This window comes from Sebastes umbrosus, chromosome 11, assembly GCF_015220745.1.
Source record: "Sebastes umbrosus isolate fSebUmb1 chromosome 11, fSebUmb1.pri, whole genome shotgun sequence".
NCBI lineage: Eukaryota > Metazoa > Chordata > Actinopteri > Perciformes > Sebastidae > Sebastes > Sebastes umbrosus.
Genome location: NC_051279.1, coordinates 9981682 through 10007062, shown reverse-complemented (window position 1 = coordinate 10007062; position 25381 = coordinate 9981682). Strand labels below are relative to the sequence as shown.

The 25381-nt window shown below is 37.9% G+C and overlaps 3 protein-coding genes across 3 annotated transcripts in view; all 3 read right to left on the bottom strand.

Moving 5' to 3' along the window:
- Positions 1-100: 100 nt before the first annotated feature.
- Positions 101-7298, bottom strand: srsf10a (serine and arginine rich splicing factor 10a). Its single transcript, XM_037785677.1, has 6 exons — positions 7084-7298; positions 4042-4146; positions 3108-3211; positions 2813-2981; positions 1732-1782; positions 101-1623 (listed from the first exon to the last, which is right to left on the bottom strand). Exons 1-6 carry the CDS (start codon positions 7146-7148, stop codon positions 1353-1355), a joined length of 765 nt encoding a protein of 254 aa, XP_037641605.1. The 5' UTR covers positions 7149-7298; the 3' UTR covers positions 101-1352.
- A 1861-nt stretch (positions 7299-9159) lies between these two features.
- On the bottom strand, positions 9160-10155 carry fabp10a (fatty acid binding protein 10a, liver basic). Its single transcript, XM_037785683.1, has 4 exons — positions 9994-10155; positions 9705-9877; positions 9390-9479; positions 9160-9262 (listed from the first exon to the last, which is right to left on the bottom strand). Exons 1-4 carry the CDS (start codon positions 10058-10060, stop codon positions 9212-9214), a joined length of 381 nt encoding a protein of 126 aa, XP_037641611.1. The 5' UTR covers positions 10061-10155; the 3' UTR covers positions 9160-9211.
- Positions 10156-11213: 1058 nt separating this feature from the next.
- The window catches only part of myom3 (myomesin 3), a 66386-nt gene continuing 52218 nt past the window's right edge, over positions 11214-25381 (bottom strand). Inside the window, exons 25-37 of the mRNA XM_037785620.1 lie at positions 25160-25296; positions 21780-21924; positions 19847-19906; positions 19226-19293; positions 18430-18540; positions 18038-18125; positions 16846-16884; positions 16524-16629; positions 14524-14687; positions 13469-13505; positions 13267-13289; positions 13100-13155; positions 11214-12925 (exon numbers count right to left, since the gene is read on the bottom strand). Of these exons, the coding sequence (XP_037641548.1) occupies positions 12641-12925; positions 13100-13155; positions 13267-13289; positions 13469-13505; positions 14524-14687; positions 16524-16629; positions 16846-16884; positions 18038-18125; positions 18430-18540; positions 19226-19293; positions 19847-19906; positions 21780-21924; positions 25160-25296 (1319 nt within the window). The 3' untranslated portion in view covers positions 11214-12640. The remainder of the gene's footprint in view (positions 12926-13099; positions 13156-13266; positions 13290-13468; positions 13506-14523; positions 14688-16523; positions 16630-16845; positions 16885-18037; positions 18126-18429; positions 18541-19225; positions 19294-19846; positions 19907-21779; positions 21925-25159; positions 25297-25381) is intronic.

The following is a 25381-nucleotide window of genomic DNA, read 5'->3' as shown; positions in this document are numbered from 1 at the left end:
GAAAATGTTGTTTATTGAAATCCGGTTCTATTATGGCTAGAGGAATTCATTCCTTGCAATCATAGTCACAGTACAAATTGTACTTAAAAAAAGAACATAATTAAAGATAATGTATGTCTTTATTGACATGCCAAGTAAACTAGGACAACAAGACCTACTAAGGAACACTTGAAATATTCAACTGACTTTGTTTCACTCACGGAACAAAGTACATGAGAAATAACTGCAGTTCAGCTTACACATCGTGACATAAAATACTGGACAAAGTATTAGTAGGTAGTAATCCACTGCATTCCATACATCAGCCAACACCAGCTACAGCTACTACAGAATACAGTTTGCTTGCTTTATAATAGCGAGCACAGCGTAGTTCAGGCCTATTCAATTACTTTTATAGAAGGGCCAGCTTTGAAAAACAGTCAAGTGCCAAGTGGACAGATGTTTACATTTCCTGTCCGAGCTGCAAAGCTATGAATTTAAATGTGAAAACAGTACATCTTTTGTAGGTTGTTTTAATAAACACAAATACAGTTAACATCTTTTTTTCAGTTTGACTCACCAAATTTCTACTTAAAAAGCCTGGGTTAAAACTTTTTTAACAAAATAAGTATTTCTGTGCTTAGCAAGACATAACTAATGAACGGGCTAATTAGCTTACTAATAAAATGATGACCTAATAATCAAACAATGTAAACACCCATAAACTTTGAATGTTAGTTATTTAAATAAAAACAATGATATTGCTTTTAACAGTCCGTAACAGTGTTGATGAATGGGAATACAATCTCTTAATGGAAGAAATTATTTTTTAAATACTTATTTCATATTTATATATATGATCAAATGGCCTGATTGAGGTCGTTAAAGGGCTGGATTCGGCCACAGGCCACCAATTGAATAGGCCTGGCGTAGATAGTAAATACTGGTAAGTCTGGGCCCAAAGTTAAACGTCATTTTTATTCATGTTTACATAATACACAAACAATAGAGCCAAATTGAGACAGGCATCATATTAACACATGTATGAATGTAAATATTTCTAACTTGAAAGTACAAAAATATTATTGGCAACGCCAAACTAACTTTTTCTAAACTTCAGCAACGCATGTTACACAAGTCCCAAAAAAAACAAAAAAACTTGCCAGGGATCAACTGTGCTTTCATGAATCACTTTTGAACAAAAACCTTTTTCACTAAAAGAAATATCTCACCTCCTGCCCCACCCCCTTTGGCAACAGACTCCTTAATGTGATGATAAACAAATGCAAATATAGAGCACAACACTGTGGTAATCATAGCTCAACAGAAACATCCTCGGAGACAGATTATCAGGGCTTTGGGGGAACAGACAGTCAGTGGCCTCCAGACTTGCGTCCAGCCCAGGACCTGGAGCGAGAGCGTGACCGGGACACGGATCTAGAGTAGGAGCGGGATGGAGAGCGTCCCGCAGGCTGATTCTGGGAGCCGGAGGTTGGGTGGAAGTCCTCAGCCGGGCTGTGGGACCTGGACTGGCTCTTTTTACCTTTGGGTGCTGGTCTGGAGGCTGAAGGGGAGCGGGACCTAGAGTGGCTGGCTGGCTCACGATGTGTCCTGTGGTGGTCACGGGGAGGACCTCTGTACCTGCTGGGATGAACATTACTTCTTAATGTTAACAACTGTGCATTGTAAAGTTTAGAATAGTACAATAGTGCTTACTTATTTTACATACTACAAGAAGACAAATTAGCCTACTTGTCATTTTCGTGGCTTCTGCTCCGCCTGTGTCGACTGTAGGACTGAGATCTGTAGAGGACAAACACAAACCAGTTTGTCAGGGTGTAACTTGGCTACTATAAAAGACTCGGTGTACCAAATTACAGCCAGGATAAAAGAACAATGAGTTCTTGTAAATAGGCATTTCATAACTTCCTGCTTCTTTAGAAACCCAACTGGTTTATACCAGCTCCAGAGAGGCTAAAAATAATCAGAATAAATAACTAACTTTTAAGTTTCAGTCTACTTTCATATTCTTTTTCTGAGTGTGTTGGGGAATAAAGAGAAAGATCACACCTGAACTAAAACATACATGCTTTTTCAAATATCACATAATGATATATCATATGTTGTTTTGTGACCTAGATGTTAGTTTACGTCACAGTTGGCTCAAGTATTGAAAATATTTGATACTGGAGCCAATGTGCCAATTACGTTGTTTCAGTACTGAAAACAAAACAATACTTTCCCTGTGACCTCAGTTTGGAGAACATAGTGTATGTTGTGTTTTTCATTTAACAAAATCTACTCCTAAGTGCTGAATGCATCAACATCAACAAGTACCTTGCCACCATAAAATATAGTAGGGCTGGGCCGATACATCTATCTCCTGATTCAATACTGTCATGATACTTTGGTGCCGATTCGATTTATATTGCGATTTTTAAGTATTGCATTGCTATATTACGATTTATTGCGATTTAGTTAACTTTTTTAACACTAGACCATGGGAAAAAGTTGAATCACACACACTTCTAGTGACTTTGACTTTGGAAAAATCTAAATTAATACAGTAAAATGTTTTGATTTTCAGCATGTAGTCAGAGATGTCCTGAAGTCATATATATCAGTTATATACACAGTTCCCTTTGTCAACGCCTTATTTTGAAAAACGGACATAGTCACACGAGTACATATCTGCTAACTTTGCCAAGTCCGTCGTTTCAACATCCATGGTCAGCTCCATCGGGGTCGTTTGAATGCATCAACTATAAATGTCAGTATATGGGTGCTCTACAGTTGTGGGGTCGGCTGATTTGACCAGTTGCCAACAACTCACTCTCTAGGGCTCTCAGACCTCCGAGGACGGCGATCATAGGAGGGGCTCCGGGACCTGCGTCGATCATGGCTGCGGCTCCGGGACCGTCTTCGGCGGCTATCCCGATCATCATCGTAGCGGGAGAAACTGCGAGGGGAATGGCTCTCCTTTGTCTTCATCTGATTAGGGGCTTGATGGAAAAATGGACATCAGAACATTAGGTGCTTAAAAACTCAATATTTCCCAAACAATGCTGAATGAGGCTTTACAGAAGTTAAATAGATGCTACTTAGATAGCAATGCCAATTGTTCTTACTCTTTCTGTCCCCCTGGGCGAACTGGATCTCGATCTGACGCCCACAAACCCATTTATGGTCCAGGTTGTGGAGAGCGTCCTCTGCATCCCGGACATCTTCAAACGTGCTGTACTGTTAAGGCCTTTTATTTCGCAATTTGGAAAGTTTTTGACAGAAAAGGCTGCACACATGCACAACAATTAAAAAAAAAGACTGCAACACAGGTTGACAGCTCCAGTCTATAAAACACAGCAGCTACTGGACTTAGATCAGTGTAGTGCAAAATTCAGTTATTTCAGTAAAATCACAGAAAATTAATGAAATTTGATTTTCTTCAGTCTGAAATTTCACAACATAAAACTCATTTGTGATCTCAAATTGCAAAGACAAGACAAATATTGATGGTGATCAGATTCAGTAGGATACAAAATGTTTTGCTTGTTACCTTTAACATGCTTGATCTTTGACCTTCAGCTTGATCTTTAATGTCTTGGCAGAAGAACTTGAGTTTTCCTGCTTGTCTTTGCCCAATAAACACTTTGCTTTTCCTCCCTTTGGTAGGGAAATGGAAGCCTGGGTGCTCTCTTTTCCCCTCTTTGTATCTTCATGCTTTTGCTCTCTCTTTATTTTCCCAATTCCACTATTTCTTGTCGCATGGGTGTCTTTGGCTTGCATCTACTCTACAACCGCCTTTCAACTTTCTTTGGTGTGGGATCTCCAGAACTGTATCTTTACCATTCTAAGGCAACAACAGAAGAAATATTGGTTAGGACTAAGTTTAAATCTGAATACAATAATTATTAGAAGCAAATAATTCTTAGAAAATAAAAAAAACATAAAAAACACATTGTCATTGTCACTGAACCAACTGCAAACAAAAAGTCAGATTTAATGCATTACAATCCCTCTGTGAAAACAACATTTCCAAATTAAAATGAAAAGAATAAAGGATATTGAATGTAAGCAAATCCTCTGGCCCGCCGTGTATAGAAGTCAAGTGGAATGTAGACATCTACAATAGGCCCATAACGACCAAACTCACGTCGTAAATCCTCTGGCCTAAAGTGTCATGAAATAAGCACATTTATTCTGCTGGCTGTCATATGAATTTAGCTGGAGCTCAATGTGTAAGGTATACACAAGAGCTGGTGCCAGCACAGCATATGACAAAACGCATTTGCAAACAAATCAAATTACTCTCCCACTTCAAAAGGAAGTTTCCTCATTTAAAAGGTGTGATAGTACAAATAAAAACCCAGTCAGCCTACTTCACACATCCATAGCAGCCATAAAAAGCTACAAATGGCATGAATTATCTCTTAACAGATGTGGCAAAGTCACAGGGGTTAGAAAATGACCACCACCTGGCTGAAGTTAATACAGTAACATTTCAAAAGCACCGATAATGTAACAGAAATACTTATTAAAGTGTGACGTGTTTGCTGTGTTCTGCCTACTATATCTCATCATAAGCAAGTAAAGTATTTTGGATATAGATACCCTACGGTTACAGAGTCAGCAATAACTAGCACATTGGTGAAACTTTCCAGTACAAGGGGAATTTATTATGTACATAAAATGATGAAAATAAATAAAAATAAAAAAATTCTGTAGAAAACTGCAGAGCAAGGTCTTTTTAGTTTTTCACATGTATTTTTTTTTCTTAAAGGGGACATATTATGCTCATTTTCAGGTTCATACTTGTATTTTGGGTTTCTACTATAACATGTTTACATGCTTTAATGTTCAAACAACACATTATTTTTCTCATACTGTCTGTCTGAATATACCTGTATTCACCCTCTATCAGAAATGCTCAGTTTTAGCGCATTTCAACAGAATGGCAATGGAATTGCATGTGCAATTCCAACTGCAACTGCTTGGATCCATGTTTACTTCCTGTCAGCGGATGTCATTCACATACACTGCAACAGGAAATAAACTGGGACACAATTAGAATGTTTATGTTTAAAACTTTTAAATTGTCGAAATATTGTAGATTTGTGACATCACAAATGTACAGAAATCTTGACGGCTTGTTTCAAACGCACAGTTTTTGAATACGGACCGTGTGTATTTCTCCTTGAATTGAGCGTTTTGATACTTCACTGTATTTATATATCATTTAAACCTGCTTTATAATATATATATATATAATACATAAAAAACAGGAAAATTTCACTTTTTATAATATGGGACCTTTAAGTATACTTTAAAAGATATAAGCACACATGCTAAATTTGCTTGATTCTTTTTTAGTATTGTATTAATAGACAATATGTCTTAATTAACAAGTAGTGAACAGTGGTGAGACAGCTCAAATAAAAGTTAATGAAGCATTTTTGTCTTCTCTTTTACGTTTTCCACATTTAAATGGACAGTAACCTTATAGCTTGACATGTTAATGGTGCCTGTCATCTATTTTCTGCTACTCAGGTAACGTTACAATAATTTCTTGCTACAGACTGAATTGGGGGGCGTAAGTTTGAAGGGAGGCTGGTGGCTAAAATAAAAATAGACTGGTGAATAAATAGACTTTCTGTTCAACATATAACGTTACCATACTTCACACAAAACACCACCGACTAGAATTGTAGTCTACATAATTAATATATGTCCTTAGCATATAATATACCTGCAGCTGTCAGACTCCACAACCAGCACTGCTCCCAGTAGACCACTTACACACCAAAAAATAGACAATAACCTTATATTTTCAGGTGGAATTTCATTCATTCATTTCATTCTCACTGTGCAATATAATTTTCCACTTGTGCAATTTTGTTAATAGTCTGTTTATTGGCAATACTGTATTTACTGCTCCTATTTTTATACTTCCTTCTATTTAAATGGTTCATATTTTGTTACACTTTGTTTAGCTCTTTTTTACTGTGTTAGCTGATGCATCTTGTTTTTGCACCATCCCCTTTGCTGCTGTACACTGCACATTTCCCCACTGCGGGACTAATAAAGGAATATCTTATCTTATAAAAAGCAACCTGCTTTTTGGAGGGAGTGACGTTAAATGCGTCATCTGTGGCCCCAATACTCTGTAGTACATTTTGCACTTTGGCCCTCACTGCATTTGACTTATATACTATATACACTTTCACTATAAACTGTGTTACCTTCATCACAATGCTCAAATGTTTTGTGGCTCCAGACAGATTTTTATTGTTGTTGTTTTTGCCTAAAATGGCTCTTTTGATATAAAGGTTGCTGACCCCTGGACTAGTGAATAAATAGACTTTCTGTTCAACATATAACGTTACGTAAGTATAAAAAGCGTTATATTTATATAATTGTTGTTATATTTATATAGTTGTTGTTACATATATATATAGTTGTTATATTGATATATAGCTCTTGTTATATTTATATAGTTGATGTTATATGTATATATATATATATATATATATATAGTTGTTGTTATATATATATATATATATATATAGTTGTTATTTTTATATAGTTGTTATATGTATATAGTTGTTATATATATTTATATAGTTTTTGTTATATATATACATATATATAAATATATGTATATATATATATATAGTTGTTATATTTATATAGTTGGTGTTATACATATAACGTTACCATACTTCACACAGAACACCACCGACTAGTATTGTAGCCTAGATGAATAATTGATGTCCTTAGTATAAAGAGCAACCTGGTTTTTGGAGGGAGTGACGTCAAACGCGTCATCAGCATCAACAACAGCCTCAGCTATTTGTTTGCCTTCTTGTTAGCTCACCTCATGCAGGTCAAATGTGTTTAATTACATGTTACAGGCAGTTATCTGAAGCAATGTGCGGTTAAACAAATAACCACCACACCTTTTTAGTCCATCCCTGATTTGGCATCCCTCCTTTAACGTTGACGTCAGTGAGTCATTTAGGTTGATGTGTGCTAACTAACTAGCATCCTGTTAGCTTTGACCATGCGTGCAGACACACACACACAGTGCAGGTTAAAATGACCACATACCTGGAGTCGTCGGCGATGTTTCTGACAAAGAGAGATGTGTTAGGCGGCCTCAGATACCTCGCCATTGTTTAGAGGGCCGGTTGCTATAATCTAGCGGCCGTGAATTGGTTTACTACAGCTTTCTTTTCTTTCTTTTCCTACAAACCCTGCTGCTTTACTGCTGCTCTACTGCTGCTACGTGGTCCGCTCTCTTCTGCTCCTCCTACTGCGCATGCGTAAAGCTGGACAGCCACTAAGGCGCATGCGCAGACACACATAACCTAACCTGGTATTCAATTATTATTTCATTTTTATATTATTCCATTGTTTTCTTGCAGACATATTTGTCACCACCCAGCTCACTCATTTTTTCACTAATATTATCATTCCCATATCCTTATTATCATGAGTACAGCTTATTTTTTCACTAATATTATCATTACCATATCCTTATTATCATAATGAGTACAGCTTATTTTTTCAACTAATATTATCATTCCCATATCATTATTATCATGTGTACAGCTTATTTTTTCAACTAATATTATCATTCCCATATCCTTATCATCATAATGAGTACAGTTTATTTTTTCCACTAATATTATCATTCCCATATCATTATTAAAAATAAAAGTACAGCTTATTTTTTCACTAATATTATCATTCCCATATCATTATTATCATAATGAGTACAGCTTATTTTTTTCACTATTATCATTCCCATATCATTATTATCATAATGAGTACAGCTTATCCTTGAATTTTTACATATTCTTGAAAAAATGTGTCCTATTTTGTGTTTCTGTTCCCCCCCAAGTGCCTCTGAAATTGTCAAATAAAGTGTTTTGAATAGAATTAAATTGATTGGCACAGAGCATCCTGAGGAGCATCATGTTGAGGGAATCAGGACACAACCTGAGGCACCACAGGCCAGAGAGCATCTCCACTCACAGAGCACCTCTGGTTTCACAACAGCTTCTTCTCAGCTACAATAAGACTGGTGGCAAAGGACGTTAAAGAGGGACACAAATAATCCACACCTCACCTCCATACCATTATTGACACACAGTACACCTGAACTGAATGGACTGTAATGCCGTGCAATATGCTGCCTTCCACTGTGTAATTGTCTGAAATATATTAATTATTTATTTTTTAAATATTTTTATGAGAGTTACAAGTTCTTTTAACATGGTCATGGAGCATATATACTGTATATTTGTATTCTGGGGGTATCGTTCCTATGCTTTTTCTACCTTTTTTCTTTTCTTAAAGCTGACTCGGTGTAAACGGCTCAGAATTCCAATGTACTTATAGGTGCAAATGGCAAATAAAACTCTTGAATCTTGAATCTTGAAAATGTGACCCCACTGTACCTGTGTAATAAATTAAGTAAATGCGTGAAAGAAAAAAACTAAATTGTTAAAAAACATAAATGTATTTTAATATATATATTTTTTAATTTAAAGATATATTCACAAGACTCTAAAAGAAAAGCAAAAAATAGGTACAGTGAGGTCACATTTTCTGACGTGTCAGTGATATGCTTTATTCCCATGTCTGCTGATAAATAGATAATAATTAGCAAATAACTTCTTTGAAATGTCTTAATTTTTTTCTTATTAGACAATAAGTCACACAACGGTGAGATTTGTGCCTGATCAGAAATGTCTTCTATTAGTTTTCCACCTTCGATGAAGACCAGCGCACAGTCACTTCTCAAGCCTAAGGGCCCTATTTTAACCATTAAATACTATTTTAGCATATAATTCTTAAATAATGTTTATACTAAAGTAATTTTTGATATATTTTGAGGTAAATATTGGGGTAATTTGGCAGTAATTCCAAAGAAATTTCAAATAAGTAACTTGCTAATTATCACCTAATTACCATGAAATTTGCAGACCTGTAAAAAGTGTTACTAAATATAGTCATGCATTAAGGTTACATGATATATTCCATAATTCTACGATCTGGTACCACTGACTCAGTGTTCACAATTTTAAAGAGTTCTACCTAGATTTCAGAAGTGGCAGACGGAAAATTAAGTAATAAGGATGTTGGGAGGAGGCCAAAAAAAGATGGTGCAAACCACACTTATCAAGCAACACTTTTATTTAAATAGATATTTGTTCCTTCGCTGCCAAGTTTACATCTTTTTGCTCTTCCTGATGAGAGTTGTTGAGCCCATGGACAAAGTCTGAAAGGGGATAAGGAAAACAATTTAAATTGTGGACAGGACATTACACATTACATTATTTAAGCTTATGGTACATTAAGGTGAAACCGAAAGAGTGAGTTCTGGTAAGATATAAAGTATACCGCACCTCAACCATCTCTCCTCCCTTGAGCTCTTGGATGTGGACGAACTTGCCGGTGTTGCAGACCAGTTTGCCACCCTCCAGATTGACAATGCACTATGGGTGACGAGAAAAAACATATCACATATAACCCCAAAACAGGCAGGAGTTCATGAGACACTGTACACTTGTAGGCTCCTTACTAACACAGTAGGACTTATACTTCAACATTTTTGAAAAAAATTCACACATTTTTGTTTGAAACATTTTTATATGTTAGAAACAGATTAAAAAAAAACACTAATGTGACATAAAAATGAAAGGTAAATTATAATTACAAACCTTGAGCATCTTGCCGTCCATGGTGTTGATATCAGCCTCCTTGCCGATGGTAAAGGAGTTGGTCACAGACTTTCCAGGGGTCTTGGAGGTGACAACAAAGTCATTGCCTTTCTGCTTGATCTCAGTAATTGGTTTGATGTCTTTGGCCATCTTGATGACCTCCTCTGGGAGTTCTGTTTTTTGTACAATATAAAATAAAACATTAGAAGGATGTAACCATATCAAAATAGCCACTTTGTCTTTAGCTACTAAAGATAATAGATGTATTTATATGATATTATATTCTCACCCATGGCCCTGAGGAACTCCTCGTAGTTCACCTGGGAGTAGACCTGCCATGTTCCGTTGAAGTCCATGTTTTCTAGAAGATCTGGGTTCTCCTTCAGGTTCCTGGAGGCTTTGACAGCTGTGTGAAGCTCAACACAATGTGGAGGATGTGACTGTCATACTACACCTTCTTATACAGGAAAGCAAGGAGGGGCCCAGCACTCTGTCTAATGAGTAACAAACCCCTCTGAAGTAATCACTGCTGTTTGAACAACCTGGAGTTCATTTACTCCTGTTAGGAAAAACCTGCAGCTCTCACCACATTTAGATGGTCGTTTTTGTCACGCGCGTTCAAGAGCCTCACTGATAAGAAATATGTACAGATTGCTTGCTTTGATTGTTTGTGTGCACAAGTGTTTTGTCTTTAAGAAGTAAAATGGCAATACATGATCTTCATTTACTGTGACAAGTGGAGTTTGAGGATGGTAACCTACATGATCAAAATCAGAAAATTATTTATTTAATACATTATCAGACATATTTACATGCATTTTATTTTAGGATTCATTCATTGAACATTAGATGAACTCTGTGCATGTCTGCAAAATTTTCCGCAGTGTGTCGTTGAACCCCTAACGTGAGTCTACCTGACCAACTGAGGCCCAGTAGGTTAATGACACTGCGAACTGTTTGCTTTTAAAGTACGAGACATAATCTCTGATTGCAAAATCATTCATAAAGAAAATCTGCAGGCCACATTTTCTTTAATACTTGGTCATAAATTAGAGTAAACGTTTAATGACTGAGAATATGAAATGTAGTATTTGTGAATGCTCATAAAAATAATACACAAGTGAAAATCACTTGAAATTGCTTTATTCACATCACACACAAACAAACAAATGACACATCTGAGAGTTTTGCAGTTTTGGTTATGACAGATTCTTAGTGAACACTTACAATGAGACAATTATCCAATAAAGGTAAATAAAAAAATGTTAGCTAATGTTTCTTATGGTAAGCTTTAATAGACATACCAGACCAAGTAAGTCTGTAGCAGCAAATCCTCTGAGTGTATTTTTTTAGATTGATTATATTGTATTTTAATTGATTAAAAGAACACTGTGTAATATTTTGGGGGATCTATTATCAGAAATGGAAAATAATATTCATAACTATGTTTTCATTAGTGTATAATCACCTGAAACTAAGAATCGTTGTGTTTTCGTTAGCTTGGAATGAGCCCTTCATATCTACATAGGGAGCTGGTCCTCTTCACAGAGTCCGCCATGTTGCTCCGCCATGTTCCTACAGTAACCCAGAACAGACAAACACTGGCTATAGAGAGAGCCTTTCACGTTTTTAAGTTAACTGAAGGCCACGGTCGTTCTCTGTCATGCTTTTTAATTTGCGGTAACGTGAGCCGCAGAGTGCAAAACCGTGTTACCGCCAGCCGCTGTTTGACTTCTGTTGCTCCTAGTGTTACCACGGCTTTGCACTCATGTTACCCCGGTCTTAGGAGGAGTGAGAGGAGGGGTACTCGGTTACAATTTGCAACCACATCACTAGATGCCACCATATCCTACACACTGTCCCTTTAATGGTGCATTTTACTGCATATGAATTTAACTTGTCATTTGGTGCAATTTCTTATTTCAAAAGTTACACAGTCTAACTAAAAGAAAGAAACAATCGTTATATCAAACATCCATGAAGTCAGCTAAATGAGTTTGACTAACAGGACTTTGCGATTCTGCATCTCCATCACAAAAGAAGCCTGAGTATGACATTTTTATGACAAAATCTGTCTAGTATTTTAAATGATATAGACAGTTTGAAGACTATAGGGCACTGGTTACCAACCTGGGGGTACCGACCCCAAATACGGGTTGCCAAAGCTTCATGGAGGGTCGCAAGGCCTTCTTGATCCAAAAATATACAGTTGGCCGATATCTCAGTATTTGATTTATTTCTGTGAAGAAAACTAAATTAACTTGTAATTTTTTAAAGTTTGTAGAATTATTTAAGATGTAAACTTAAATTCATAGGATAAGGACACGGTGAAGACCTGAACACAAGATATATTCACAGAGCCTTCCCTCTCTGCTAAACATCCTCGTCCTGCATTAGAAAAGTACGCAGTTAAAACAACCAACAAGCAAATAGAATAATAACCAAACACTGAATATGTTGAAAAAAAAGCCTATTAAGTATGTATGATTGTCAAAAATTCAGAGTAATACATAACACAGACAGATAATTGTATTAAAAGTTCATAAAAATAACTCATCTCTGATGCAATATTCAAATAATCTGCTCAAAATTCATCCAAATTTCAGAAACTTCCAGCTGTTATTGCGTTCACTATTTATGTTAATTGTACAGTATCAGTTCTTCACTACTGTTATTGCTATGCATTAAATATAATATGAAATATCCATAAAATATGTCACTTAGTCAGGGGTCATCAGTTTACTCAATGATGGAGAAGGGAAAAAGGTTGGGAAGCACTGCTATAGGGGATTACATTTTTCATTAAAACCTCAGTGGACATTTTTCAAATCGCAATAGAGTTTTCTAATACACGAACAATCCAGCATCATTCCATCTCATCACCTATCTATCCATCCACCTTCATGTTCTACTCTCTCTCTCTATGCAGACATATCTCAGCCTGGTTTATAGAAACCCATCTCCACAGCGTGTGCTGGAGGCTTATCCCCGTGCTTGTAAACACTCACGGTCACATCGACCGATTCAGAGCCGTACTGGTTGCGCACAAAGATGCTGTATTTCCCAGAATCTGCCATCTTGACGTCGTTGATGGTGATGGTGCTGATCTTGGGCTCCTTAGTGATGACAAACTGGGGCTGGTTGCCAATCTCCTTGTCGTTCCGGAGCCAGGTGATCTCTGGAGCCGGTTCACCGTCGATGAAGCACGTCAGACACAGAGACTTAAGAGAGGGTGAGGAGCAGTCAGGAAAATATGACATGACATGATAGGACAGAGAAATGATGAAACTGGTAGGCCTATAACCACTGCGTCACACAAAAGGGTGACGATAATATCACACAATAGTATAATTGTGTATGAATGTGTCTCTAATGTATTCCTGACAGTGTCATACCTTCCCTTCCATGATGGCGACCACATCAGGAAGACCCTTTAACACTCTGGCCCGATCTGAAACAAAACAAGCAGCAATGACTCCCTGCTGACCTCCACTGTAGAACCTTTTAACCTTTGTTGTGGACAGAAATATCTCACGATTTCACACGTAATCTTGCAACTCACTTTTCTCAGCGATGGCCGCTTGCCTGAGGGACAAACACAAAGGTTCAAATCAATATGACATTGCACAGTTTCAGGCAACAAGAATCTGTGCTGAGATGTTTTCAGTGTTTTCAAATAATAGTTTGTTACCTCGGACTGCTCAGTGTTTTCTGTTAGTGCCACAGCAAGCCATGCTATGCATCACATGTAGTGCAGCACTTACTTCAACCTCTGGTGCTCCAGCAAGGCATCATCAAAGGCTGTGGAAAAAAATAATAATAATCAAGATCTTATCTTATCTGCTCTGAAATCTTCTCTTAAGGCGAGACACCCCCAGGCCAAAACATTGTTTTTCATGCACTGATCAATTTTGAGATTATGGGCTATTTTGCGTCCATAACATTCTTCTTCCAGACTAGTGGAAAGAAAACATACACAATACACATTTAGGTGTTTATTTTACTACTTTGTCTATTTGTGTTTGTAGATTTCTCCTAAATTACCAAAAGTTATCATTAGAAAATGCCTCATTTGCATATTTTAACATAACATTTCCAGAAAACTTGAAATACAAAAAATAATTGCCTTAATGTAAGTAATCAACTGGGGACGTTTCATTGTGATATCTATTAGTTAAATGTCTTACCCTATTCACCTCTAGTGTCTTGTAAAATGTATGAAATTTTACAATCCATTTTTTTTAAAGGCAGTTTTCTCAAAATGAGGTTTTCCTCAGACTCTGAGTCAGAAATCTCTACTTCAGTAGTACTTACATCCACCAAACTTTCCAGTTTCATTCCTAACTATATTCTGAAGGTTTTTACAGCGGGGTTTGTTCATACATCATTCCTGATTCTGGCAATATTGTATTTCTAAAAACATGAGAAAATAGATTTTTTATGACTGTTGACAGTATTTTCTGATTTAGTTTAGTGATCAAAATAGATCCAAAATGTAAAAACCTTAAACTCTGATATGTCAACAAAATAAAACAAGAATTTTGACCTGGCTTTATCCAATGTTCACAATTATGATCTGGAAATTAATGCAAATTTGCACATATTTAATAAAATAATGCCTCATTTGCCTATTTACACATAACATTTTCAGAAAACTTGAAATACAAAAAACAATTGCCTTAATGTAAGTAATGAACTGGGGAAGTTTCATGGTGGTATCTATTAGTTAAATGTCTTACCCTATTCACCTGTTGTATATCCCCTTAATCTGAAATTGTGTTTTGAGCTAATTCAGAACAAACTAGTCATTTCCACCCACCTTGTCCGGACAGGTCAAGATACCGTTTGTGTGTCTCTTTGCCGTCGAACATCTCCAAGGTGTATTTCCCTTTATCATTCTCTGTTGGGTTACAGATGTCAATCCAGACTTGCTGCATATTGCTACCGGGCTTTCTCCTGGTATCCTGGTCAATCCTCTTGTCCCTACACGGGAGGAAGCAAATGCATTCTTACTAAAGCGAGATCCTTACCAAAAACATGTTATGGGACATACCCTTGCTATTCCCCTCGACCAAAGCATTGGTCTCAGATCTAGAAAATAAAGTGCAATAATCTGTTTGAGAGTAATCAAGAATGAAGGTTTATAAACTCAGAAAGAGTGGAAACAAAAACTCAAATTGTATGGAGATATTACAGTTCAGACTGGAGTAATTTAAAAACTAGTTCTATTCATCAGGACTCAGAACATTTGTCATTGTGCATCACACTAGTCACATCACAGTTGTTTGTTCACTGTTTTGTAAAGGCCTTCCTTAAATCTTCCAGCAGATGGTGCTAGTAGCCTTACTAAAGAAACCAGTTTCAACCTTAACCATGTAATGATCATGATCTAGTATACATGCATTGGCCCCTTTAAATAATTTCAAAAAGTATTAAATCTAATGTCACATATTCTTTCAATTTGATGAAATGCACACAAATGTTTGATTGTTTTTTAAAGACAGACTTAGAAACTGTCCTTAAACAATCCATCCACTGGAACAGCTATCTCTCTTTCTCAGTTATTTTATGTTGTTCATAATTGAATACAAAATTATCCATGCAAAACTCAGACTGATATATTCGGTATAAACTTTAGGCCTCCTCTAGAAGTTCTTTCAACAATGTTTGGTTGCACAGAATTATGTGCCGTGTGTTAACCGATTACAACAGATAATAGGATGAAACAGGTGTTTCGGTGTCCAGATGTGGCCCCAGCTGCCGAACATTTGCATGCAGACGTCACGATCCAGCTCTGCTTTCACATTTAGATCCTGAACTTTCTAAGCTGTCCGTGGTTGAACTTTAATGAGCATTTTAGAGTCTGAACTTTAGTAAAGGAGCCCCAGACGTCGCCACCATGAAGAGAAATGACACCGTCAATTAATACCTCTATCGGGGTTTGTGTGTGTGCATGTGCAGCAGTCAAGCCAGTGTGTGTGCAGTGGTGTAATGCAACGAAGTACTACAACTTTGTGACAGTACTTAAGTATTTTTTTGGAGTATCTGTACTTTACTTGAGTTTTAATACTTCTGTCAACTTTCACTTTTACTCCAATACATTTCCCATATAAGCATCTTCGTTACTCGTTACCATTTCAAGCAAGCAGGTTTGGCGAACAGTGGTCCGAGCTTGCAAGTTACATCATTCATGTGATGGGAAAGTGCAAACAAAGTGCTCTCAAAGCCTAGTTAAGTTTCAATTTCCACTCAAGTCCAGGCAGGCTGCATGTCAGATCATGCTACTGCGACTACGAGGGAAGGAAAAACTGGATTTTGCTTCATATCCTTTAAGTTGTGAAGACTTTGTTTTACAATGTTTTTCTTCAAATGTAATGTAGCCTCCATTTTTAAGGTGGTGAACATGTTAAGAGGAATAATAAGGGCACGGTCACACATGCACAAATGCAGGCGAGTGAGAAGCAAATGTTTTTTTCACACTCACGTAGAATGGATGTGAACGGGAGGCAAATATTTATTTTGCACGTGTGACTGCCCCCATGCATTTTCAGCGTTGCATTCTGTGGCTTGCAGTAAAGTGTGGTCATATTGTTTACTCAATAAACAATATGACCACACTTCTAAATGGTACTGAAGCCAAAATAAAGCTACTTTTTATTTGCTTTCCTGTGCAGGTGTTTCTGCACATTCAACATTTCTATTCAGGTCTTACTTAAAGTTGAATTTAAGTTCAGTTTGGAACACTTCCTCTTTGGTAGGCTGGTCGCAGATGCACACATGGGGTGTTAGGTCAGATAGGTGCTCTGCATGTGGACTCACTTGAAGTGCCAGCTGGTCTTCAGGTTGCTTATATAGTATTTGAGTGAGCAGTAGAGCTTGAAACCTAAAGCGGTGCTCTGAATCTTCAGTGGGCTGGCAGACAACGCTGCAGAGACGGAGAGAGAATTCTTCTGGTTATTTAATGCCGTCGTTTGCATACATTTCAGTTTCCCTGATGCATTAATATTCTGAAACAACACCACAATTAATTAACATGTCTTTCAGTTATATTACCCTCATCCCAACACAGCACACCTGCTGTAAAAACACAAGTCATTGGCACATTTCTCAAAGGTAGATCTTCCAACTGTGAATAACTCACCACACTGTTTACTCAGCTGCTGGAGAAGCTTGTCATACTCTGTAAATAAAAAAGGACAATTAAGCTCTCAGACAGTGCTTTATATTGCTTTTGGAAGTCAATAAATACTAAATGCAAGATTAGAGGTAGGTAACTGAATACTAAGGACACATAATGAGGTAAGGAATTGCCTCACTTCCATTATGGATGGAAAGTTTGTGCCAACTGAAATGTACACAAGAACAAATGAGGAGTATAGAAAGGTGAAGTCCCTCCCCGGTGGACATCCATGGGACCTTAATTCAGAAAAAATATGAACGGTAGTCAATGGCGGGAGACAAATCATGTTTTGATCCTGCTTGAATTGCCCCATGAATCACACATAAGATGTTTGTCAATTTAAAAGATCATTTTGCAAGTCAAGAAATTTCGCAGTTTGTCGTAAAATAGTATGACTGTGAAAATACGTATTTAGAAAGACTACACACCCAAAAGTCACATAAGTGATGTCTCTCGCTGAAGCTACATTGCCTGTGTATTTTACCGGTGTTACACTGAAATCTGTGACCACAGTAGAGCCAGCAACATCAGGTCACCATTTCTGACAGCTGTTGTCAGAAAATGTGACCCCACTGTACCTATCTTTTGCTTTTCTTTTAGAGTTTTGTGAATATATCTTTAAAAATATTAAAATAATTAAAAACATTTAACAATTTATTTTTGTGTGTTTTCCTTCACGTATTTATGACATATTACACAGGTAACGGAGGGGTCACATTTTCCTGACGACAGCCGTCAGAAATGGTGACCTCATATGTTGCTGGCTCCTCTACGATCACAGATTTCAATGTAACACCACGAGGTGCTCACACGAGCAGCAGGTCTTGCTCCTTCTTTTGCTAAGATAACATTACATTTGTGTGTGTGTACATAGCAGTTACCTAGCAAGCTAGTGTTGGTGACGTATGTTGTACGAGACGAGAGATGTAGTTCACTCAGCGGTTTCAAACAAAACTAAATGATACGACAAACTGAGACTTTCTTGACTTGCAAAATTGTGTTTTAAAGTGACAAACATCATGTGTAATTCATGCCACAATTCAAACAGGTTCAAAAAAATTATTGATCTGCCATACGTATTTGTTCCAAAATAAGGTGTGGGACACTGGAAGGAGAAGGTTACTTGTTCTCTGGTGACCAGGTCACGTCTCACCGTCACCCAGCAGCTCCAAGGTGCTGACATCCTCTCCTCTCCCATCTGACACCACAGCTCTGTATGAACCCGAATCTTTCTTGGTAACCTGAGGGGAATACCATCCAGCGTATTAAAATTAAACTTATTCATAGCTTCTCAAATGAAATATTGATAACTCTGGAGAAAAGCCTAATTCATCTTTTATTTAACCTTAAAATACAGTCCAGGGTGAACCTGGGAGCTTCTCACAATAACACAGAATAAGACTCAACAGAAATCATATAAACATGAACTGTCTGTCCATCTTGATTTCTCTCACTACACCATTTATAAATACTGATTCACATTTCCCTCTTAACTGCCCTCCCCACCTCTCGTAGTCTGAAAATAGAGCAGAATCATTGGGATACCTGTTGGATGGTGAGTGTGCTGACCCCTGACGACTGGTCGTGCGCGACTTGGGTCAACGCCGCGCCGTCTTTAAACCACTTCAGTGATGTGTCCTTCTTTGTATTTGTCACCTGTGTATGGAGAAATATACCATACCTGAAATAAAAGTCCTCTAAAAATGGATTGGTTTAAAATTAAATAATCAAATCTATGTAATAAATGCAACCCTGCATACTCATTAAAAGAGTTTAAAGGAGAGGTTTGACATTTTGGGGAATGCACTGATTTACTTTCTTGCAAAAAGTTAGATGAGAAGATTGATACCAGTCTAACTTAGCAGGAAACAGAGAAACAGGGGGAAACAGCTAGCCTGGATCTGTCAAAAGGTAATAAAAACTGCCTACTAGCACCTCTAAAGGTCACCAAATAAAGGTGCGACTGCGAGATAGGGATCATTTCTATGGGGGGAGGGACCAGAGTGTGGGCGCTACAGGTTATTAGCTGTAACCATCGAATGAGCGCAGTGCAGAGCGGCCAGTGGAGTGCCCTCACATGCACTAAAAGACATGAGCGGCCGTTGACATATGTCAACAAAGCTCGGAGAAGCTCTGATTACAACACACAGAGGGAGAGGGACTTCATTCTCTGCTCAGGTAGACATTACTCCTCTATATCTTTACATAGCTAATAGTAGTTCTGCTGCTATATTAATGCTCTGAATATCGTATAGAGAACGTTCCAGGTTCTTAATATGACGTTAGATTAGTTCTGTTATTGCAATTGGCGAATGTATTCTGTAAAATGTACGAAAAGTACCTTGCACTTTATTATCAGTTCACAATCCTCATTTACACTCCACGACAAGTATTCCTGGAAATACGGGCCTTTGGAAAAACAGAACACATAATTATCCATCTAGAAACAGTGATGGCCAGACAATTATTTAGTCAGAGCAACCAAATGCATCCTATTATGGCAATTTATGGCAATTATGGCTGCGTGATAAACCAGAGTACTGAGTGTGACAGGTGCCTGAAATAGGAATGGTGGGACGATTCATAACAACATGTGTTCTACTTTAATCTGTTTTGCGTCATGTTTTTTGTTCATAGACAAAATGTGTTATGTGGACTCTGAGTCTCACATGGACTTTGAATAGTAGACACGGTGTGAGACAAAATGTTTGCACAAACGGGCACTGGGACATTGGCCTCTATACACAAAAGAATTAGTATAGTATAGCTTCTGCTTATCATATCGGATGAAAACACAGAGTTCAGTGGCACAGGAAGCTTCCTCTCTTTCTTTATGTGACTCTTTAGTTTCAAGAGGTTTGGACAAGACGAAGTAGCTGGGTCATTACACACAAAGATCATCAACAAGCTACTATTAGATGTAATTGTATTAATATAGAGTATTTGTTACTGATGTTCTCACCAGACTTTCTCAGATGTTCACGTCGGTTTTTATCAGCCAGGGCCAGCGTGTCACGAAACTCTGTCAGAGACACAAACAATATCAGGCTGAGTACAAAACAGTAGAATCACACAGGTCATATGGGGAGAAGTGATGATAACCTGTTGCTCCAAAAAGGTTCTTATCTCCAAAATAATCTCAACTTCATATTAAACTGCAGAGCTAATCATAGAAGGGGTGCATGTGTGGGTGATTTTGAGTGAAAGTTGTGAAAAATAGATAGTAGAAGTAAACAAAAATAAAAATAATTGCATGAAAAAAAAGATACAAAATTACTTGTTCTGAGTTTGGCTAATTATTTTCTGTTTTAACTAATATTCTGCAAGAAACCACCGACCACCACAGTTCACAGTAGTCAAGGTCCTCCTCTGATGAAAACAGCAGAGAGAAAATGCAAATGAGCTGCTCCCTCTAGTAAGTAAGCTTTTAAAAAAACACATGGTTTTACAACAGAGTATTTGCAATGCAAATAGTATTTTTAAAGCTATTTTCACCAAGATATTGGATTGTTTTTTTCAATTATTTATTTAATATCTTCCACATTTTTCTAAAATAATGAGCCAAACATGTCTCTCCCAGGGCTGGAACTTGCATTTAAAAAATAGACACTAAAAAAAGCTTTTATTATTGTGTTTTTTGTACATTTTATTTCCCAACATGAAGAGCTAAACGTTCAAAATGCTTCTCCACTCTGCCAGGAATAAAAATGTGGTCTGAATTATTTATTTATATGTCCTTAAGCAGAAGTTTTCAAAGCGGGAGGCGGGCCTCTCCAGGGGGCCTCAGGGGAGGCTCAGTGAATGGAAGTGAAAAAATATTACATTAGTTATCAAAAGAAGATCACATAGAATAGCCTAAATATGTGTGATTTGGTTAAGAGATAGTTAAGAGATAGTTCAGCGATACAGTAGTTTGGGGGAATTTTACTCTTTTGCTAACTTTCCCCAGAGTCAGAAATTAATAAATGGGTTAGGACAGACCTTTTATTATATATTTGGTGTAGTCTGAAGTTATGTCAAACAGCAATATTATTGACCATAGACTGTGTAGTGTGTAGTCACCGTGACATATGGTGCCTTCAAATGGGGTCATGTTTACCGTGTTCACGAGAAGAGTCAATATTAACACGCCCCTCTTGTGTCAATCACAAGGTAGCCACGCCCTAAAGCATCCCCTGCTTTATGGTCTATTTGACTCTAAATGGGACCATAATTTACTAAATGAACATCATGCTGTATTGAAGAAGACTTGAAACTAGTGATTGAGACCATAAACTCATGTTTACAATGTTTACTGAGGTAATAAATCAAGTGAGAAGTAGGCTCATTTTCTCATAGACTTCTATACAATCAGACTTCTTTTTGCAACCAGAGGAGTCGCCCCCTGCTGGCTATTAGAAAGAATACAGGTTTAAGGCACTTCAGCATTAACTTCACTTTCAGAACTGGAGGTTGCCACCTGATCTTGGCTTCATTACTGAGTGTATATAGGATCAAATTACATAATCATGACTCCATAAGCATGTAGTAATTGAGCGAAAATAAGCAAGTAAACTAACTGTACTCAAATTGTAATAGTTTGACTCTAAGTTGTAGAGTTAGTTAATTGATTGCAGGATGTAGTTAAACCTGCTAACAAATTCCCTGAACAAAATACAGAGGACATGACATCAGTAGTAGCTACACTAGCTACACAAACACCCTGTTTGAAAGGAAAATATGTCACTTTCAGGAAGTAAAGATAACATTTCATCACTGTGTCCGTGTAAATTCAGCTGATTTACATTGATGCCTGTGCTGTTCTATTGTTCCTCAACATTTGTGCTCGTGTTTCATTATGATATATAACAAAAAAACAATATAACAACTTAGTGGCACCTGAATAAATGACTTACTTTGATCCACAAAGACCAAAGTGAACTGGTTCTTGGCGCGGCCGTCCTTCAGCTGAGCCGTGTACGAGCCCTCGTCCTCCGGAGAGAGCTGGTCAAACAGGATCTCCACCAGACCTTTGGCCTTGTCGAAGTTGATCTTACGGTGCTGCAGAAGAGCAAATAAGCGTTGCCACACATACAGTACACATCAGCTTGTGTGCAGACAGACGATCCCAGATGGCAGGTAGGAAGTCTCTACTATACATACTCTACTGTATAGATGGTTAGTCATACAGAGAGAATATAGTGTGACTCACAGCATGAAAAGGGTCTGAAAAGACAAAATGCACTCCTTTTTTCTAACACACACACAGAAATACAAACAAACAGGAAGCAGCCTTTGAGCTCATTTTCCTGACTTTTATGTCCATGGAGATAAGTGTACGCCTTGCATGTTGATAGGCCTCAGTGCTGGATGTGATTTGTGATGTATGGCAAGCCTGAAGGCCCTAATGAGCCAAATGGCTTTTGAATTCGCAAACCTCAGCTGTGATCATTTAGAAATAACGTGTAATCAGTACTGTTCAGATGGAGCTCTGATATTGAGAAATAATGGCGTAAATGAAAATGCAATAGAGGCGGTGAATGGAAGCTGCTGAATATAAAGCAGTCGCCCGCCTCGCACATATACGAGCAAACACAGACACATAAAATGCATCTGACAGAGTTGTGAAAGCACAATAAATGCACTGTGTGTCGTATTTGCTTTTCCCCTCTGTGGACACATCAGTGCACGGTTCAATAACCTTGACGGCAGAGCTGATTATTTTTAACGTGGTGTCATAACACATACGAGTGCTGAGGAGGTTTGTTCACATTCAGTTAGTGTTCCTTGATGATTATGCTGTTTTATTTTAGGTCATCTGAGTTCCAATTGCACTTTAAAATGGCAGGCGAAATCACTGCGTCGCTATTTTCCACATTCGTCCTTGCTATAGCATTACATTATCTTGTCAATAACATGGTAAGAATGTTTATGGAAATTGGTTGTGTTGCAAAAAGCTACGGCTTTCACTGAGCTGTTTTATGAAAGTAAATGAATTTGGAGGTCATTTTTGAGATATGTGAAACACATATTAAAGCTGGGTTAGGCAATATATTCCATAATAACCTCTCAGCATATTGTTATTCAAGTGGTCTGAGAGAAAACTAGACTTCTACACTTCCTGTGCAGCCCTCATCCTGCAGCTCTCCTCTCTCTTCTCTGTCCTAAACTCCTCCCACCAGACGATCACACACTTCATACAGTAACCTGTCTAGTACTAGTCATTCATATCAAACATCATCCTGATCGTGATCCCGATGCTGTTATATTGCAGCAATTCTATGAGAATTACCGTCCTGTTTTCTCTGTAAACTGGTGGGCCTGTAAAGCCCTTTGAGATGACCATCCCATTCTCATTCCCAGGGCGTCAAATAAATGGTAAATGGAGGGTGCCAACTTTGCCCATCAGGATCTAATCTAAATACTCATTCACACACCGATGGCTATGCCTTCCCGAGCAATTTGGGGTTAAGCGTCTTGCTCAAGGACACATCGACATGTGACTGGAGCAGCCGGGGATCGAACCCCCGACCTTCCGATTGGTAGACGACCTGCAATTGTCATGGCCGTTGATACTGTCGCACAAGGCACCCTTAAGCTTCAGTGTGAGACGCACCAGGCTTTCCATTAACTACAATGTAAACCCATCTGCGGTAACACTAAACACTCAGAGAAAGTGCTGTGGTGACGTAGTTTAAAGAGCAAAGGAGACACACAGGGTGGGAGGGGAGGTGGATGGGTCCAACAACACAAAGCTTTCATCCAGGAGACCACCGTTGGTGTCCCGTGCGTTAAGTTTCACTTTCACGTTACAATCGGCTGTTCGTTTGTGTCCCATGTTCACAACGTCCAGTTGCATTTTCACTGTACAAACGTAGTAGTTTTAAGCCCAACCATGATATTTTTTCCTAAACCTAACTATAGTGGTTTTGTTGCCTAAACCTAAGCAAGTGTTTTTGTTGAATTCCCCTGCATAAAGCACATGTTTACATGCAACAAAAAAGTGACACAGAGGGGTCTGACAAAGCTGGGATGAGAATGTGTTGAGAACAGCCAATAGGAACATTTTCTAAAGCCTGAAAACAGAGCCAAGGGGAGGTGTGGAAGTCTAGTTTTTTTCCACTTTTTTGCCCAATGATGCCAAAACTGCCAACCTCAGCTTTAAGGATAAGTATACAAATGACTTGTGCAAATGATGCCATGGGAAATACACTAAAAGAGGGGACATATGTTTATTATAAATATGTCGTAATATATTTTACATATCATGCCTTACATGTCTACAGTTTTTGATTTCAGAGAGCCACTTCAACCACTGTTAGAGACCCAAAAGTACAGTAGGTAATGATATATTATCCTGAAAAATAAAGAAAGCTGTCCAAATTGTCTATTCATTCCGCCTTTACTTTTTGTTGGCACCAAACCAAAACTGACAGATGTAACAGATGTTGGCTCCTTCTCCACCTCAGTTGATCTTTCTGTCCTCCTGACTTTGTGAAATTAGCCCAGTTCCCAGACCTTACTGCCGCCTTGCACACCTGCTCTTCAGCTTTGTTGGCAGCCTCAATTTGCCGCCTTCCAGGATGTTTATCAGAACACTAATTGCTGTTTTCGATTCACAGTGACTCGTCATAATCGCAGCTGCATGCACCTACACACTAATGTTATATAAACCTTGCATGACAGCTGTGATTTTCCTACTTTTTCAACACTAAATAGAGGAACTTTAGAACTACATTTTATGTCCCGTATTAGATATTGTGACTTTCAAAAAGGGAAAGTTTTAGCCTGATAATCAGACTGAATTGCCTTTTCATTTCAACCCAAAAAGCAATCAGATCCAAGTAGATTTTTAGTGTTGTAGCTGATTGAAGTACTTTATACAAGGTTTAGTCCAGTGGTTCCCAATATGGGGGTCAGAGCCCCTCCAGAGCGTCGCACAGGGGGTCAAGATTAATCAGGTAAGAAAGATAAAAAAAAAACGAAGTCCTGTGAAACAAATCTGTATGTATTTTTTTGACTATTCTCCAATCTTTGTTTTTCTTTTAGAAATGTTGGAAATGTTTACCTCTTTGGGCTCCAAACAGTTATTTAAAGGACACCATTTGTAAATCATTAAAAATGTGTATCCTTTCCAGAATATAAAAGCATAACATGTGCCTGGTGAATAATTTTATCCCAAATACCTTACAGTATGAAGGTTTTTTCAAACCATCTAACCCTGGTTAGAAGTTAGTGTCATGTTCGTACTTTCTGAGCTGCAGTATCACAGGATGACCTGCGCAGCGCTTCTTACCGGATCGCTGGTGATTTCTTTGTCGTTGAAGATGAGACGGAGCTCAGCATCGTCACTCAGACTCTCAGTCTGAAGCCAGAGATGTACGTCACCTTCCTCAGAGACCTCCACATGCCATCCCGACTTCAGAGCTATCACTGCCCATAAACATTAGATCATCATTTAATCAATGTAGAATACTTAATATCTTTATTCATGATACAGTGCAATGTGTTTGGTACA